General features: G+C 43.9%; 1 protein-coding gene across 4 annotated transcripts in view; it reads left to right on the plus strand.

Moving 5' to 3' along the window:
• The window catches only part of LOC310788702 (oxysterol-binding protein-related protein 7-like), a gene marked incomplete at its 3' end in the record, with an annotated part of 110830 nt that overhangs the window by 14900 nt on the left and 77394 nt on the right, over window positions 1–18536 (plus strand). For 3 of the 4 annotated variants that reach the window (XM_083650246.1, XM_083650247.1, XM_083650248.1), the window contains exons 1-2: window positions 11577–11734; window positions 16955–17173. In XM_083650246.1, coding sequence (XP_083506372.1) covers window positions 17036–17173 — 138 coding nt within the window. In that variant the 5' untranslated portion in view covers window positions 11577–11734; window positions 16955–17035. Of the gene's footprint in view, window positions 1–11576; window positions 11735–16954; window positions 17174–18536 lie in introns of those variants that run through there. The other variant, XM_083650245.1, reaches the window with a different exon arrangement.

The raw sequence follows: 18536 nt of genomic DNA on the forward strand, positions 1-18536 counted from the left end.
ATCATATATATGTTGTTACAATCTTGGATGGTCATATTAAACATGGGCTAAGCTTCAAATAAATATGTGAAAGTGTTTTAATGTTACCCCCATGAACCACCCCTCGCGCCTATGAACTCTCGTAGACGAGATGACATGGATTTATGGCGATTTTGTGCGAGAACCATCATTTTTGTGACGTCAGTAAGGACTTGTTACCCTGGCAACAAAGCGTTGCCGCCGGCCGGCGCGCAGCGCGCGCACGCTAGCTCCCACCCTTCCCCTCTCTTCCCTGTTCTGTGTTTCAGTAACCCGCGGCGGCGTCACCACTCACCAGGCTCTCTCTAGCCTGGCTGTCTGGGACTAACACAACAGTAGTAGTCTCATGGAATAACGGATTCCAGACCGCAAAAACAAGGAGACGACATGGAAGTGAGCCAGGATGTAGGACTGAAGTGGTAAGTTCTGAAAATATGTGTCTCATTCCAGCATCGGTCCAATGTGCTGCTAGGAAGCGCTAACGTTACTTACCGGCTGGGTAACGTTAGCACTTGCTATTTAGCCTAGCAGCACAGCTGCCTTATAGACATGAACAACCGATGAATGACGAAAGGCACATATTTTCAGAACTTGTAACGTTAGTCCAACTTGCTGACTTCTCCAAGTCCTCATTTTGGTTTGGTCCGTGTAGCCTTTGCTAGGAGAGGCACACTATAGTCACAAGCATTTGGGAAGTTAGCTAACTAGCTACATTAGCTAGTGTGAAGCTCCCGGTGTAACGTTATGGCAGGCCGTGGTAATAGAATCCCTGCTTGGCCAGCGACTGAAGGAAATGTCCGGGTGCAGCCCGGCCTAGCGGAGCTGTAGATAGCTAGGGGGATGTTGATAAATCAATTGATAGCTTGCTTTATGTCCAAGTCACGTTTTTCATCGATGGTCAAATTCGTTTTGACAATCAGTTGCTCGTTGATATAATTGTTTTACAACTACCAAATTTAGTAGCCATAGAGATCGCCTGTCTGTTTCTGTTATGCATGACTATCTATCTATCTATCTATCTATCTATCTATCTATCTATCTATCTATCTATCTATCTTATCTAGATAGATAGATAGATAGTCAGACAGACAGACAGTCTCGCTTCTACAGCGATAGCTCTCTGGGCAGAAGTTTGCAAACGCAAAAACTCCTCGCGCTGCCCACCTGGAGTATTTTCCGGAGGGTGGGGGTTCAGGGACAGGACATAAAAACAGAGCGTTTCAGACAGAGGGTGAACTGAAGGGGGCAGTGAGAGCCAGTACAAGATAAACAATGAGTTTTTTAAACTATGACTGATGCAATAAGTTACTCTACTGGAGGCCAGGGGCGGCTCCAGGATTTCAGTTTTGGGTGGGCTCAACAAATGTAGGCTGGGCCCATCTTGGCGGCACCCGATTTTTGAGGTCTTTTTTTTTACATTTTTAGCGATATTTAGAGGAATATCTCATTTAAATTAATGATTTGAGGGCTTTTTTTGACCTTTTTTAGCTACACTGTACATTACAACAACTGAAGCGCCAAATTTAACTCCCGTCAGTACTTGAAGTCTAATATAACAGTTTTATTTTTCTTTTATTGTTAGAAAGAGTCAGGAAACGTTTTTGTGTTTATTTTGTATTCAAATGTTCGTTTTAAAAATTAATTAATTAAAAAAACATATATATATATTAAAAAAAAAAAAAAAATCTGATTGGGCCTGGGGAAAAAGTGGGTGGGCCTAGGCCCGCCAGGCCCAATACTGGAGCCGCGCCTGCTGGAGGCCAACAATAAAATAATAATACATTATATTAGCAAAATATGGGCCCTTTAAAATTTTCAAACCGACCCAGCCCTAGAGGTGCCACACATATTCAAAACACATGCAGTACAAGCACAGTCGGCTCACTGAATCTGTCAACGATGTCTTCTGCTACATACACACAAACACCTTCTGTCTAGCCTGAACCACCTGCTACAGCCTGTTGTGCTCGAGACATCCTGACTCCTTTAGCTGTCTCACATGACAGTTAGTTGTACAATGAAGGGAAAAAAGTGCTGGTTTCCAACAGGAAATAAAATGTAACAGTTCAAAGAAAGTGCTATGGTTTCCAACAGGAAAAATAAATTAACAGTTCAAAATGTAGAACATAAACCGTAAAATGCTATGATTTCCAACAGGAAATAAAATTGAACAGTTCAAAAGGTAGAACTTAGAAAAATAATAGACACCCGCACACTTGAAAAAGGTCTTGTACCGAAACGTGTATTAAATTTTTCTTTTTGTTAAGACAGTGTGCGGGTGTCTATTATTTTTCTAAGTGATTCTACTCCACCTTCGCACCTGCCACAAGACTTCTCAGGTGTGCAAGAGACTTTGGTTGATCAAAACGTAGAACTTAAAATGTACCACTGAGGCATGAAAGGAAACTTATGGCAGCCATTGACACTGCTCACTTTTGCTTCCCGTATGGTCTGGCCACAATGTGCTGCTTGCCAGCTCTAACACAAACTTGGCAGCAGGGTAAGACCGTTTTGAATTTGTTCAACAGCGATGGCAAGGTGTTGCCTTGAGGCCCACCACAGTGTGCGCATAGATCTTGCCTCCCAAAAGGTGCACGGTAGTAGGCCAGCTCTATTGGATCCCCACATGAGAGAGCCAGCCTGACCTGGACAGTTGATGCAAGAACATGTCTTGGCTCCAGGATGGGACTCCCACAGGTGTAGTCCATGCTGTCATCTGACAGTGCCTCTGCTAGTGTGGCCTGGTGGCGAGAGGAGAGGAGCTGCATTGAGTAGATAACTCGTGGTTTGGAACATTCCATGCAGCCGACTACTGCCCGTGCATGTTGGGCAGTAAACAGTCCGCATTCTTTCTGCTGCTTCTCCAGTGCGTCCGACATGAAGAAGTCGACACATGCAGCTTGCTTGTTTTTGTGGGACTGTTGGGCAGAAGGTCGATGCGCGTCATCTGTGTCTTTGCCCATAACCTCAGCCAGAGTCAAGTAATGGTCACCTATTTCAATAAAGCACAACACAAACATGTATTCAAGTATTTTGCTTTCAGCTGTGGGCATAATATGAATATGTGAACATGTGTAATATTAGGCTAAAGCATGTTGAAAGTGGATAATCCACAAAGTTTGCTTACTTTAACACATTGAGTGCCACAGCGCTTCAGTAAAATTGTCTGGAGCCTGTGCCAGATTCACTTCCATTCAGTTGAAAACAGCTATAGAATTTTTTCTATTAGGGCTATATGGACAGGGCTGGACTCTAATGAAACATTGGACACTCCTGCTTCTTTCAAAGAAGAAATTTTGTTTCTAGACAGTTCCATTATGAAATGACAGCCTCTGAAAGAAGAGCACTTTCAAGGGTTTTCTGCTGTCTTTTTTTACTTTTCAAGATAAAGTCACTTTTATGAATACTTTTTGCACTTTCAAGTACATTCACTGACTCTAGCTAATATTTTCTGATGTAGTGACATGGTGTAGTTCTGTGCAGCCTGCGTGCCCCACCCCCCTCTCCCCCCCTCTCCCCCCCTCTCCACCCCTGAGCTGCAAACTCCTCCCCACACGCACAGTCTATTTTCGCAGCCTCCGTTTTTGCCCCGGGCGGATCCCAGCGCGACAAGGAAATGGCAAACGGGACTGCAGGAAAAGGTTTGGCCGTTCGGCTTCAGGTGCTGCCTTTCTGGTAGGCAATCGTGTGGAGAAACTATATGCAGACAGATAGACAGAGGCAGAAGAGCTCAGTTGTGGGCGTGGATCGCAGCCAACTGTCAGCTGCAGACAGAGCAATCTATATGGCTCTGGCTGCAGCATGCATCGGTGTCTCTTTGATCACGGCTTTCTCCGCTTTCTCCTGCACAAAGTAAAGGATCTGAGGTGGGTGGCGCAGCTCCCGTGTAGATTTTTAAGGTGGCGCCGTGTGATCCCTTGAAGGGATTCATGCTCACTGGCTGGGTACCACCTTAAACAGCAGAATTATGGAATAATATGAATTATGATTTTAGGACGTCAACAGACGTCCTTGGCACTTCTCGTTACTTTTTTTTAGGATGTCCACAGACGTCCTTGGCACTCAATGTGTTAACAAAGTATTGAATGTTAAAGTAAAATTCTTACCAGAGGCATTGGGTCTGGAAGCCAGATCATCCTTTCAGGCGGGAGGACTGGTACGGAACAGCATTCAGCGGCATCACATTTGCGTATCTGAAGAAAGAAAGAAAGAAAGAAAGAAATACTTATTTAGCTATATAGCATCTTTCATACATGGAATGCAGCTCAAAGTACTTTACAGCCAATATATAATAAAATAATCATTACAAGTTATACAGAAAAACACAGGGAAAATAAGATTACCTGAAACAGATACTGGCGTTGCCGGCAGTGTTTCTGCGCCCACTCAGTGAATGCTGGATCCTTGTCTGCTTGTTGCTTGGTCACTGTTGCAGAATTGATTGCTGGGAAGAGTGTGGTGATAACCTGCATGACAGCATCTTCCTCTGCATCTGTGACTGCATCCATGATCGTGAGTGGCTCTCCCTTCAACTTCAGCCGACTATAGCGTGCTGCTACTGTGTCCAGCACTGGCGCAACTGAGGTGCTCCAAGCCTCAGCAAGCTGTCGGTTTTTCTCGCCAGCTTTGCGGATCTCTGCCATAGAACCGCACCTCTTCAGCAGGGTTTCCATGTCCTCTGCTGTCTTGTCTCTCTCCAATGCACAGTTCTGCAGGCCGATGTTGAGTATAGCCATCACCCTCTCAACTGGATTCTGCCAGCTCTGGCCTGGAGCTGTTCTGCAGGCAATGACCATGTCCAGTCCTAGCATCTTAAATATTGCGATCAGACTGAGCTGAACTTTGACCAGTAGGGTGCGATGTTCTGTTCCACCATCACTGTACTTGACATGGATTGGTTTCCATACTGAAGGGTCTTCCTGTGCGAGCCTTACTGTTGCTGCTGCATTTCTGTATGCTGTAGACTTTTGGAAGACTGAGTCCTGCACCACGATCTTTACCTTGCCACTGTACCATGAACCCTCTGGCTGACTGGGGACATTGGGTTGCATTAATACTGTGGATGTGATGGATCCCTTGCCCGTCATGTCATGGTCTAGTGCTGCCAGTTGGCTGGTTGAAGGCGCGATTGAGTGTCGACCTCGGACACCGGTGGACACAGGCCCCCCTGGTTCTCCAAGCGGGATCTTGGCCTTATCGTCCATGAATAAGACAAATATGTCAGAATGCAGCTGATAAATGCGTAGACGCAAGAACTTGAAGAGTGCAGCACAGAAGTGTGCATCAGGGTGAGATGCTCGGAGCTGTCTTCGCTGGATCTTGTACTTGAGTTCAAAGCGTGAAGTGAAGTTCAAGGCTCTCCGGGTGTAGGGATTTTGTGGTGCAAATTGCAATCTCACAAGGGCTTTGCTGGGCACCCTGGTTCCTTCAGGGCATTTGGACTTCACCTGTTCAATGAGATCCTCTAGCGACAACCACTGTGACAGGTGGGCAGTGCCATGTCTCCGATCATCTGCTGCAGTGACTTCATTGACTGCTTCTTCCGTCTTAGAGAAGAATTCCTCAAAGTTGTCACCAGGACGACCACTGTTAACTCATTCATGGCCAGTTTAGGACTGCCAATATTTAGCACAGGCCAAAGATTTTCATAATTGTTGGTCATCTTTCAAGACCCACAGTAAATTATCTATTAGCACCAAAGTGATTTGCAATACCTCAAAATGAAGATGTACGTCTCTGGGTTCACCAGGAAAAAAAAAGTGAGCTTTTAGCATGTTCTGTACTCTACTTATAGCCATTTATATACACCCTGTTTTCACCCAAAAGGTCTCCCTGAAAAGATAAACAGGAGAAAAGGCAATTTTTGTAAAGGGCCCAATCTCAGGCAGAACTCGCTCTCAATTCTTTTATTTTGAACTGTATTGACATCAGACATGTAAATATTATTCGTTATGACACAAATGACAAAAAAATATATATATATATACACATGAAGTGCTTTTTTTTTTTACATTCAACAATACAGTTTACTCAGTGTGAGTGAGTGTGCAGACAGACAGACAGACAGACAGACAGACACACCGACAGACAGACAGACAGACAGACAGACAGACACACACACACACACACACACACACACACACGATCGCCCTTTTATCTTCGTTGCGTGATTTCTAACCCCACATAGGATAAGCAATAACCACGCCCTGTGGCGCCGGGATTGGCCAGGAGCAACACTGGAAGGGCTGGGTCGGTTTGAAAATTCGGTTCGATATTGCCATCTAAACCGGATCGAACCGGTATACCGATTTTTTTTGTAATAAAAAAGGGCTCCCGAGTGTGGCCCATAACTGTCTGTAGTGCAACTTCAGTCCACCTGATAGCGATAATACACCTATAAGCTGGTATTGTCAACCAGCAATGATACTGAATAAAAAGAAGCAGGACACCTGTGTAACAAACACACCCTGTATTTATTTCTCATAACTATTCAGCTCAACTTTTCTTCTAAACATCAAAATAATAAATGAAATAAGACTTCTGCCTATAGTGCAACTTGAGAAAAAGGCTAATAAAAACACAAGCAGTGCAATCAGAATGGATTGGCTTACAGCTGAGCTGCCTTATAAACTTCAAAACTCACAAATTCACACAATATACATGTAGGGCCTAGGCATGGGTCGGTTTGAACATTTTGAAACCGGTTCGATATTCCCCCAAAAAACGTATCAAAGCGGCTGCAGTTGGTGGCGATAATGCACCTCTAAGCTGGTATGCTGCCAACCAGCACGAACACTGAATACAAATAAGCAGAACCTTTTAACTGTAACAACACACTGTTTTTATTTCTCATAACTATTCAGCTTAACTTTTCTTCAAACATCAACATAATAAACAAAATAAGACTTTTGCCTACTAGTGCAACTTGAGAAGAGGCTAATACGAACAATAGTGCAATCAGAATGGACTGGCAAAAAAAAAAAAAAAAAAAAACAATTTTTTTTTTTTTTTTTTTTTTAGGTTTTTTCGGTTTGCACGTGATCAAACCGGTTTGGGCTCGTATACCGAACCGAACCGGTAAAACCGGAAATCGACCCATGCCTAGAGGGCACGCAGCCCAGCGATTTCATGAACCAACTGAATAGCTCTTGAGAACGGACAGCGGGCTGCTGTGACTGCCGCTTCTGCCTTGTTAGCTGTTCGTGTGTTTATTTTGTTTTGTTCTGGTCCACCCGTCCTCGTCCATGTCTCCCTGTCCTATCCTCCCTGCTATTTGATCGTTCCCGTTTTCCCCTCTGCTATTCAACACGTCCTCACCGCCCTCTGGATTACCCGTCAAACTGATCGATCATTTCCTCATTCCTCCGATGATCAAACACATCTCTCTGGATTACTTTCTCCCGTTTTCTCCCGGCTGGCACACAGGAAGGCGACCAGCTCGTGCAGCGCGCCGAGGGGCGTTTCAATGGCGTTTCTCCTGTCTGCACAAGGAAGCGTTTATCCGTTTTCTGTTTTTCCTCTTGCTCAATTTCAAAACAACAGCTGCGGTATGTGTTTGTTCACGTGTTGTCGGCTTGCCTTAGATGCCAGGGACCTGAAAACATGTCACAGGCTGGGGAAGTGTTTGAACTACGCGCTGTACTAATAAAAACAAAAACACGTCAAACACGTCATTGGCCCTCTGGGCTATTCCTGATAACACGTCAAAGACGTCTTTGGCCCTGAATGAGTTAAGGGTACGTAAGTCGACAATAATGCCAGGCTCTCCCTGGAGAGCCACTTGGATGCGCTGGTTCATGAGAGGATTCGATGGGGCTGAAGAATCATGGGAGATTTCCTGATAGATAGCCTCTATGATGCTTGGTGTCGTCCTTGTCACGTTCGCTACCTTCTTCTTGAATTCTTTCTTCATGTACCTGGTGTGGTACTGTGGGAGAAATGGCTGCAGAGAACTGACAACTCGAGTGGTCTGGGTCAGCTGCTCGTCCTGTGTTCTGGTCCTTTCCACTTTCCACAGAAAGGTGATGCCAGTCTTGCTCCCCCCAGGTTGGTATTTCAGCACATCGACAGGTACAGACAGCTGGATTCTGTTGATGAAGTCAAATCTGTGCCATGTACTTGCAAACGGTTCCTCCAGGTGTACCATCTCATCCAGGAGCACAGACGTTAGAGTATCTGTTTGACACATAACATTGTCCAGCAACTCGTACCTTGCATCCACCTCGTGGGGGGAGTTTATGTGGTGTGTCACGACAATGTTCTCAGATATAACTCTGACAGGTTTACTTGAGCTATGATTTGCAGATGTAGCATCACTCTTCCTCTTCAGATACTGCACATACTTGCGAAGGCAGGTGGCAAGACTGAGAATGTCCTCCTTCAGTGCTTTCCAAACATCAGTTGAGGACATGTATGGTTGGTCACACAAACACAACAGGGCTTGGGAGTGACTGTCCAGAATGGCAGCAGACAGGGGTTGCTCCCTCAGTTTCTTTCTTTTCACTTCATTGTATCCTTCAAAGCTCCAGCATGATGGAACAGGAATCAGATCTCTGTCTGAGTGAGACGCATCACGTATCACAGTCTGCTGGTTTGTGATGTACCAAAGGCAATTTGTTAGAGTCTGAAAATACAAAAAACAAACAAAATGGTGTCAGGAATGTAATATTAAAGTTGTTTAATATTTTAATTAGGGCTGTCAAAATAACTGAGTTAATCTGAGTTAATTCATTTGTGGAATTAACTGATTTAAATTTTTAATCTGATTAATTTTTTTACCTATTTATGCAACAAATTCTCTAAAATTACAAAAAAAAGAGCAATTGGCCACTGGACCTCTGAGTAACAATAACTAACTGGGTGAAACTGTACATCATATCAAAACATGGGAGCTGGAGTAATTTGTGTTGTAAAACACTCCACTAATATCCTTAAAAATTCTCAAAAAAACAAAAAAAAACATTATATCCCCCTCTTGTCATTTATCTTTCTGTTCTAACAACAATATACAAAGAAAATTAGAATTTTTCACTCATATTTAGGAATGTGGGTTAATCATGATTAATTCACAGCTACCCTGTGATTAATTAGATTAAACATTTTAATCGTTTGACAGCCCTAATTTTAATATAACCACAACCCACTCCAGACACATCCAGGAGGTTAGATTGAGTGGCCATGTAGGGCCTTTGGGCACAAGACAGCCTGTTAGCTGTGACTACACATCCCACAGGCCCTTAATTGTGACGTCACACAGCGTCTGATTCATGGTCTGTGTTTTCACGTCCTTGGCAGTGAAAGGGTTAACCATGATAGCAACAAGAATGACCGCTTTCAACACGGAAAAATGGATAAATACACACAGGACATGGCCGGTTTGGGATTTACGATTATGGATTTATTTTACGCACTCGCCCAAAATACACTGCAGTTCATTGGATGGATTACAGCGCTTCTGAACGGGTTACAAACACGTCCGACCCCAGGTTAGAAAGCTACAATGGAGCACCTCCCGGAACTTATTAAAGTGAGTTATTCTAAACATATAATTTAAATATTATCGTTCACTTACCGTCAGTAAAATTGAGCCCTGGTTTGTGCTCTCTGGAAGAGAAAAGCCCACTCCCCGGGTCCGCAGGCTCTCCAGAATGTCATTTTTTAGCTCCTCTTTTTTCGTCTGTGCAACCTTCGGCGGGGGCAAATGAGTACGTTGCTGTGCACGAAACAGTATCTCGAAGGTGGACGGAGCGGTACTTTAAGCTGTCGAGGGCTGAGGTTCTGCCGTGCACTTAAGTGCTAAATACCTTAATTGAAACGTAGCCATGACGCCACTGACGAGCGAACCAAGCTGCTGAGTGGGGGTCGACACCACATCGCTGGCAATATCCGTCCATTTGTCAGCTCTGTCCACTTTGCCGGCTGCTGATACGAATATACAAGCGCACGGTTTAACTTCCTGAAGCACGTTTTCAAACGATTTTAACCCCAATCTCACAATTGTGGTTGGCACGCTGCTGCATGGGCAGAGAAGCGACACAAAGCACATGTCCGTCATGCTCCATGCCATTTTCGTTTTAAAGTATCCGTAGCGAAAAGCACCTTCGCGCAGTGGCAAACCCCGCCCCTTAGCGCCACCGTCAAATCAACAAGCTCATAAAATAAATTGGGTCGCACGTAAATTGACAGGGTCGGTCGGCAACCGGAACCAAACTTAATTTTTTTTAGGCCCAGGCTGCAGCTTAATGCCAGGTGGAACAGACCATCTAAACACCCAGGCTGCAGCTTAAAGCCAGGTGGAACAGACCATCTAAACACCCAGGCTGCAGCTTAATGCCAGGTGGAACAGACCATCTGAACACCCAGGCTGCAGCTTAATGCCAGGTGGAACAGACCATCTGAACACCCAGCCTGCAGCTTAATGCCAGGTGGAACAGACCATCTGAACACGTAGGCTGCAGCTTAAAGCCAGGTGGAACAGACCATCTGATCACCCAGGCTGCAGCTTAAAGCCAGGTGGAACAGACCATCTGATCACCCAGGCTGCAGCTTAATACCAGGTGGAACAGACTATCTGAACACATAGGAGTTACTGCTGTTAGGTTGTAGGGTCAACATTGTATTGGACACAAGTGAGGTTTCTCTTGTTTATAAGGTGCATCTCTCCTGCATAGACTGTATAAAGATATGGACGTACTGTGGCTTGTAGACTCCCATTTTGAAGCCTTGAGTAGTTGAGTTTGGCATTTTGACGTCACCATCTTACTCTCTGTTTTGAGCCAGAAGTGATCATATTTGGATGAGAATCATTGGACAGGCCACCTGTCAATCACACCCCAAAGCATTGTCTTTATCACTGGACAGGCCACCTGTCAATCACACCCCAAAGCATTGTCTTTATCACTGGACAGGCCACCTGTCAATCACACCCCAAAGCATTGTCTTTATCACTGGACAGGCCACCTGTCAATCACACCCCAAAGCATAGTCTTTATCACTGGACAGGCCACCTGTCAATCACACCCCAAAGCATAGTCTTTATCGTCTATTTGACTCTAAATGAGACCATAATTGACTAGCATCATGCTGTATTAAACTTGAAAGGCTTGAAACGAGTGATTGAGGCATAAACTCGTTAGGAAAGAGTTTACTGAGGTCATAAATCAAACGAGAAGTAGCAGTTGTCATGAAAGGTGAACTTCCCTGTTAAGGCTGTTGACATGTTTATTTCTGCTGTAAAGTCGGGCATTGTAATTGCGCTGACTCGCCATAGGAGGCAGCCTCAAGTGGCTGCACTTCCACGTTGGCGTCATCTTTCCGAGACAGAGGTTGCAGCTTGGATGACTGACAACAAATCTTTCAAATCTTTTTTTTCTACTCATGATTACATAGCTGGTAGGCCTGTCCTGTCAGGTTTTTTTTGTGTGTGTGTGTGTGTGTGTGTGTGTGTGTGTGTGTGTGTGGCCCCGCCCAGATACCATGCATCTGTTGATATGCACCGGTCTGACAGTCATTCAGGTGTGGCAGAGAGCTCTCATTGTCAGTGGACTTTGGACGTTTACCTGGTTTTAGCTTCCTTAAAGGAGAACTTTGAGAGGAAATGTGTTTCTGTCTTGCAGGCCTACCTTTGCATCTGGCAGGAAGCTGAAGCCCGGTGGACTTTTGGGAGTTTGATCGGGCCGTCGGGTCACGACTGGATACTGAAAAGCAGGCTTCTTACGTAAGTGACATGATGAATGCTTTAGTGAGTTTGTCACTCAGACTTCCCAGTCAGGTTTTCATATTCCTCATCCTACAGTATGGTATGTACTACTGTACTGTACTGTACTGTACTGTACTAGTCTTCAGTACATTGTCTTCTCTGTATTACTTCACTTGTTGTTGTTGTAGTCAGCCGCTTGTTTCGGGGACCTTATTAGAGCTGCAATGTTTCATCGATTAGTTGTCAACTTCTAATTAATCAACTGTTTTGATAATTGATTAATCTGTTTGAGTAATTCTTTTAGGGAAAAAAATATCAAAATTCCAGCTTCTTAAATGTGAATATTTTCTGGTTTCTTGACTACTCTATATCAGTAAACTGAATATCTTTGGGTTGTGGACAAAACAAGACATTTGAGGACGTCATCTTGGGCTTTGGGTAACACTGATCGGCATTTTTCACAATTTTCTGACATTTTATAGACCAGGGGTGTCCAAACCTTTTTGAATGGGGGCCAGATTAGATCATGTGAAATTACCGGGGGGCCGGCCAGCTGCTTCTTGCATCATATGGGGTCTAAAAATAATAGGGCTGTCAAACGATTAATCTTGCGATTAATTATAGTTAATCGCGATAAGTCGCATTTAAAAGCATTTTTAATGAGATATGAATAATTCTTACCAGTGTGTCGTGATTGGGAATCAAATTAATGCAAATAAATGTACTTTGTGATCTGGAATTTTAGATTTATTTTCAATTCAATAGAAGTGCAATGTAGACAGGAGGTAACAATGTCTACAAAATATATCTTGAATAGAAAATAAATGCACAATTGTAAACAGTGCAGTACACGCTCCAGAACCGATACTTCCGGCGGCGGCACTGTGGAGCAGTCGAAACCCAAAATGACACAGCTGAAGAAGGCTGTGTCTGAGCTAAAAACGTTGGCACTTCCATGTGAATAATGGCTCGGTATTGGAAACTGTGTATATTGATAACGTGTATCGCGTGGAGCCGACCTCCCAGTGGTTAGGACCCACACATCTGAGACTCTGAAGGAAGAATGAGTGAGTGATGAGTCTCGTGCTAGGCCACTAGCTAGCTGGCTGCTAGCTGGCTGCTAGCTGGCCACTAGCTGCTCCGGTATGCTTAGCTTTTAAAATTTAGGTGATAGCTCAAACTCGATGTACTTCGGTGATATTTTAATTCCGTTTTACACAAGGTGCAAACTACTGTTGACTTGTCCACTGTGCCATTTGGGGAGTTTTTTTTTAAGTTTTACGATTTGAAAACACTAGTTCTGCCTGTGTTGTTCATACTTGGTGCTTGTCTAAAAACTGTATGATAGTGCTGTCATCGTTGGGTGAACAGAAAAAATGCTAAATGAACTTGCCTGACTAACTAATACTGTGTGGAGGGCCAGATATAGTGTATTTTGAGAGACAAGCCAAGGGCCACTTAAGATCTTTATCTTCTTTATCTTTATTGTTTATTTGAGCAGGGACAGTACACAATAAAGAAAAAGAAAAAAAACATTGCATGGATGCATAACTGGGACGTATCCTCAGTGATGTACCCTGGGGTCATAGGATGTTTCGGGTCTCGCAACATCATACACCCTCGCCCAGGTGACCCAGTCGGGGCTGGCCAAGCCCCAACTTACGTCCCAGTAGCTACCCACGGTCAGCCCTATAGGGAGGGTCGAAGGTGGTCACGTGGTCAGGGCCACTCAATCCGCTGCTCCGGAACTACTCTGCTGGGACGGGGGAGGGGGAGGGCTCTGGTACATAGAGGGACCGGGCTCTGTGGGTTGCCACCCGGCCGGGTTCCTCCCTCGTCTCACCAGGTCTACGACCTGTGCGCTGCACCAGACTCCCCCGCTCCAAACATCTCATTCCGAGGTGATGGTATCTTGGTGGATACCATGCAGTACCAGTACTTGGTGGCACTGCAGTCTCCACTTGCGGCTTGAATGGCCCTCCTAAAAGGCCTCTCGTGGATTGTTGGGCTTCTTCCTCACGGAAGACGCAGGCTGGGGAGCTAACCCATACTGCTAAATATATTGCACCAGAAATAGCTAAAAGCTCATTTGCATCTGTAGTCCCTGGGCGCACAGAGTCCTGGGCGCAAGATCAGTCAAAGGGCCGCATCTGGCCCCCGGGCCGGGCTTTGGACATGCCTGTTATAGACCAAACATCTAATCGATTAATTGAGAAAATAATCATGGAGCTTAATCGACAATGAAAATAAACGTTAGTTTTGCAATCCTAAAACTGTTATAACTGTTAATTTGGAGGAACCCATCTCTGGATGGATTTCGTTTATTACAAATGGATGCCATGTGGCCAAACTCTGTTCAAACCCACAAAACTTTATTTAATTCAAGTCCCAAAGTCGGGCCTGAATTTCAGTAAAAATCTGAGAAACATATTTCAGATTTGTTTCTTCTTCCATTAGATGTGATGTAGCACCGTATTGGGTTTGAATGAGTCATCAGCTTCAGTGAAGCCCTGGAAGGAGCAGATACAGACTAAGTGATGTACACTTATTTGTCTTTACTTTGTAGCTACATACGAGGAAATATAAGCGGTGAATTTGAGTTTAAGGGCTTAATAATTTTCATGTTGATGCAGAGTTGCTGTTCTGGCTTGGTGACGTATGTCGTGCCAGTGCCATTTTTATGCCTCCACCGGCGATAGCCAGGCCAGAGGCATTATGGATCCGGGTTGTCCGTACGTCCGTCCGATGTTCGTGGAATTTCATCAAATTTGCCTCAAACATCGCCTTGGACTCGAGCATGAACTGATTAGATTTTGGTGGTCAAAGGTCAAGGTCACTGTGACCTCTCCAACGCCATTTTCAAGCTTGTTAACGCAATATCTCAGGAATGCCTTGACGGAATTTCATCACATTTGCCTCAAGGATGAACTGATTACATTTTGGTGGTCAAAGTTCAAGGTCACTGTGACCTCACGAACGCCATTCCCAAGTTCGTTAACGCGATATCTCAAGAACGGCTTGATGGAATTTCTTCTGATTTGGCTCAAACATCGACTTGGACGCAAGGATGAACTGATGCCATTTTGGTTATCAAAGGTCAAAGTTCAAGGTCACTGTGACCTCACACACCAATTTCCAAGCTCTGTAATGCAACATCTCAGGAGCGCCTTGACGGAATTTCTTCCAATTTGCCTCAAATGGCGATTTGGACTCAAGAATGAACTAATGGCGGAGGCATAAATCCGCGGTGCGGTCGTTAATTTTAACAGGCTTTTTCAAACGCAAGTTGTACCGGTTAATTTAGGCCTTTTCCTGTACAGCAGTTTTGCCAACTCTTTTCCAAAGAAAGTAACAATTGGATGCTCAGAAAATTGCTACGATCACTAGTTGATATCACACTAATTTGCATTGATTTTTTTTCGGTAGGATACACTTATGGCTCACGCATGCAAATCTTGTTAAATCCATTTGAACTGAATGTTAGGTGTGATGTCGTACAAAATAGAATTATTCAAATAATAAAATAATATAATAATGATGATAATACAAAATCATACTTAATTTTGTTTAGTAAAGTGAGTAAAATCTGCTCGTTATCGTCAATTTAGACAGCAGATTTGTGTCATGATATCCCCAAATCATCATATCATCATCACAATGATTCCACTGAAAGACGATAAACGATAATATTGAATTATCGCCCAGCCCTGATTTGATGTGTGTTTAGTTGAGAATGTTGACAAGTTTGTATTTCGTGCTAAAGAAAGAAACCATTGTTTTATAGACCGATAGTCTAGTAATTACAACAAGTAGATTCCCCGTGCACAGCGGTGTCAGCCTTTACTTCCTGGTGCAGGTGATGCCAGGAAACATCAGATGAGTGGTTGAAGAAGGAGAGTCACTGCACACAAGAAGGCTGAATTTCTTTACTTGAATTCATCAGGACACAGAACTCTTGGTGCATTTACATGGATGTGTAAACTGACATGTTGATTAATGTACACTGTCCCTGGTAAATAAATACATAAATAAAATTGGCTATAAGAGGATGCTGCCAGCTGGCCTTTTGCCCTGTGTTCAAGCTCCACCCCCTCTCAACCACAAGACCCATTATCGCAGCCTTAGACCCTTTTCACCATGGCCATTTTGGCTCTCAAAGGCAGGATAAACACGGGTGTACCAAAACATGAATTAGGGTTTCCATCTTCCAGTCCATATTGGTGTTGCAGTGCTGAGGCCCTAATTAGTGAGTTGGTTGCACCTGCCTTTTAGACACAAAATGGCAGCTGTGAAAAGGGTCCATACAGGGCAGACGCTGCGTGACGGCAACTAAAATGGTGAGGGGGGTCTTTCAGTTGACAGTGTTTCCTCCATGGTCCGGGGGAGAAACACGGACACAGCAGTTATCCTATTGTAACTGACTGATTATAGAAATCTAGGTGTATGTGTGTGTGTGTGTGTGTGTGTGTGTGTGTGTGAGTGAGACTCGGGAAGGATGCCGACAGGCTGCATGAGGTTTTACAGAGCCAAAGTTACGCCCATTTCCGGGTTAGGCATCCACATCCGCTATTTACTTTCCCATACAATTTTTGTAAAACATAGTTTCACTTGGTGAAACCAAACCACTCAGCTATATTTAGAAACAGGAGAGACCATAACTAACTAATTTAACTTGGACCAAAACGTAAAAACAAACAGCGGATAAAAAAGAAGAAGCTTTTTTCAATGTTTTTTTTGTTGTCTAAGTGAAATGTTCTATTGTCTCTCCTGATTCTAAATATAGCTGAGTTGCTTGGTTTCACCAGGTAAAACTATGTTTATAAGCATTTTACGAAATGTCTATGGGAACATAAATGGCGGATGAAATCTCTTGGTGCGCATGCTGAAGCAGGAAGTGACGTCGACTTTGGCTCTCTATAGTTTCAAAACGTGACTTGTTTTGTAATGCAACCAGTCAACATGTATGACACCACTAATCAACATGTATGATGGCCTTTTTCACTTCCCGTCCAATTCACCCATTTTGTGTCTAAAAGGCAGGAAGTAACACAGGTGCAACCAGCACATTGAGGGTTTCTAACTTACAATCCATTTGTGATCCAGTGTGGCCCTCGTTAATGTTCTGCTTGCACCTGTGTTACTTCCTGCCTTTTAGACACAAAATGGGTGAATTGGGTGGGAAGTGTTTCCAGAGCTTTTGCATGAAGCAGGTTGTGCTGTGTGTTGTGACCTCTGCAGTGCCGTGTGCCATGAGAGTCATGCTGTCCTGAAGGCCCTGCTTTGACTTCCTGCAACGTTTACTCCCATCCAATCACACCCATGGACCCTCAGGTGTGCCCGCCCCCCCTGAGCAGCAGCCAATCGGTGATCAGCGGCCTGGACAAATCGCCGGCGAGTGGATTCAAACCTGGCCACTCACGGAGCAGCAGCACCGGCTCCTCCAAGTACTCAAAACAGGTACAAAAGTACCATGCATATAGAGAGCCAAAGTCAAGCCCCCTAACCAGTTTAGGGATACCAACCAAGGGATTTCATCCACCATTAATTCTTCCATAGACATTTCGTAAAATGCTTATGAAAAGAGTTTTACTTGGTCAAACCAAGCGATTTAGCTATATTTAGAATCAGGAGAGTCCAGATAACATTTCACTCGGACCGAAATAATAATAATAATAATATTAATAATTAATAATAATAATAATTAACACATTCACTGCCAGACGTTTTTTTTTTACTGTAGGTAGGTTCTGCCAGAGGGTTTTTTTGAGGATTCTTGCTCATCTTTCAAGACCCGAGGATTCTTTTCTGCTAAGATTTTGTGAACACACAATATCTCAAAATAACTAATAGAATGTGTGCTTTCTCTGTCTAAAAGAGTTAGTTTGTAGAGTTAGTAGTTATGTAAGCATTAGCAGTTGAATACAGCATGGTTTCAGCGTCAGAAAAATTATTCAGGGATAAACGGCTTTTTGTGAAATTCGATAGAACAGTCACTTTAACCATTCATTTTTGGCATCAGTAAGACGTCAGACATCTAAACAATAGTTTTGAACAGTAATTTCCTCCATAACAGCAGGAAACCCCCCTCTGCTTCCAACTCCTCCCTCCGTGGGCGTTCTTCTTGGCTGCAGCGGCCGTGTCACAAGCTTGTCACCAGTCTCACTGCTTTGCTGCTGCTGCTGCCTGTCTGCGCGGCTGCTCTTTGAGGAAGTCTGGATGGGCTCGCTTCTTGGAGTTTTGGTTGAGAGCTTTGATGAAGCTTTTGCGATTCTGGTCATATTTATGCTGCGTGTTTCAAAGTGTGTTCCACCGTAATCTATTATGCAAATTTGCAATCCCGCATCGCCAGCAATCAGCGCGAAAACGAAAGCGTTTTCGCCAATCCATTTTCATGAGAATGGCTTCGAGGAAACTGCTTTTTGCTTGCCTTCCTCTAGTCTGGGAGAGCACTGTCGCCACTTAGTGGGTCGGTGGAATGGGTTGTAAACGTTCGGTGGCTTCAATAATTATATAAGAGATGTAAAAGGGTTAGATGCACATCCCACGGTCAAAAAAAAAAAATCATTTTTTTGACGGAGTAATACGTCATTGGCAGTGAACCGTTGGATTTTTTTTGACGGAGTAATACGTCGTTGGCAGTGAACGTGTTAATAATCGTGGATTAAAAAAAAAGTTTTGTTTAAAAATTTGTCAGAATGAGAATTTCACTCGTGTTGTTCTATGTGCTATAGTCTCTCGTGTTTTGATCAGTTTCTCTCATCTCAATACAGATGGTCATGGACAAAATCATATCTGACAATAAACATATTGATCAAATAGA

Source organism: Poromitra crassiceps, assembly GCF_964638095.1.
Source record: "Poromitra crassiceps genome assembly, chromosome: 13".
In the NCBI taxonomy this organism is placed as follows: Eukaryota; Metazoa; Chordata; class Actinopteri; order Beryciformes; family Melamphaidae; genus Poromitra; species Poromitra crassiceps.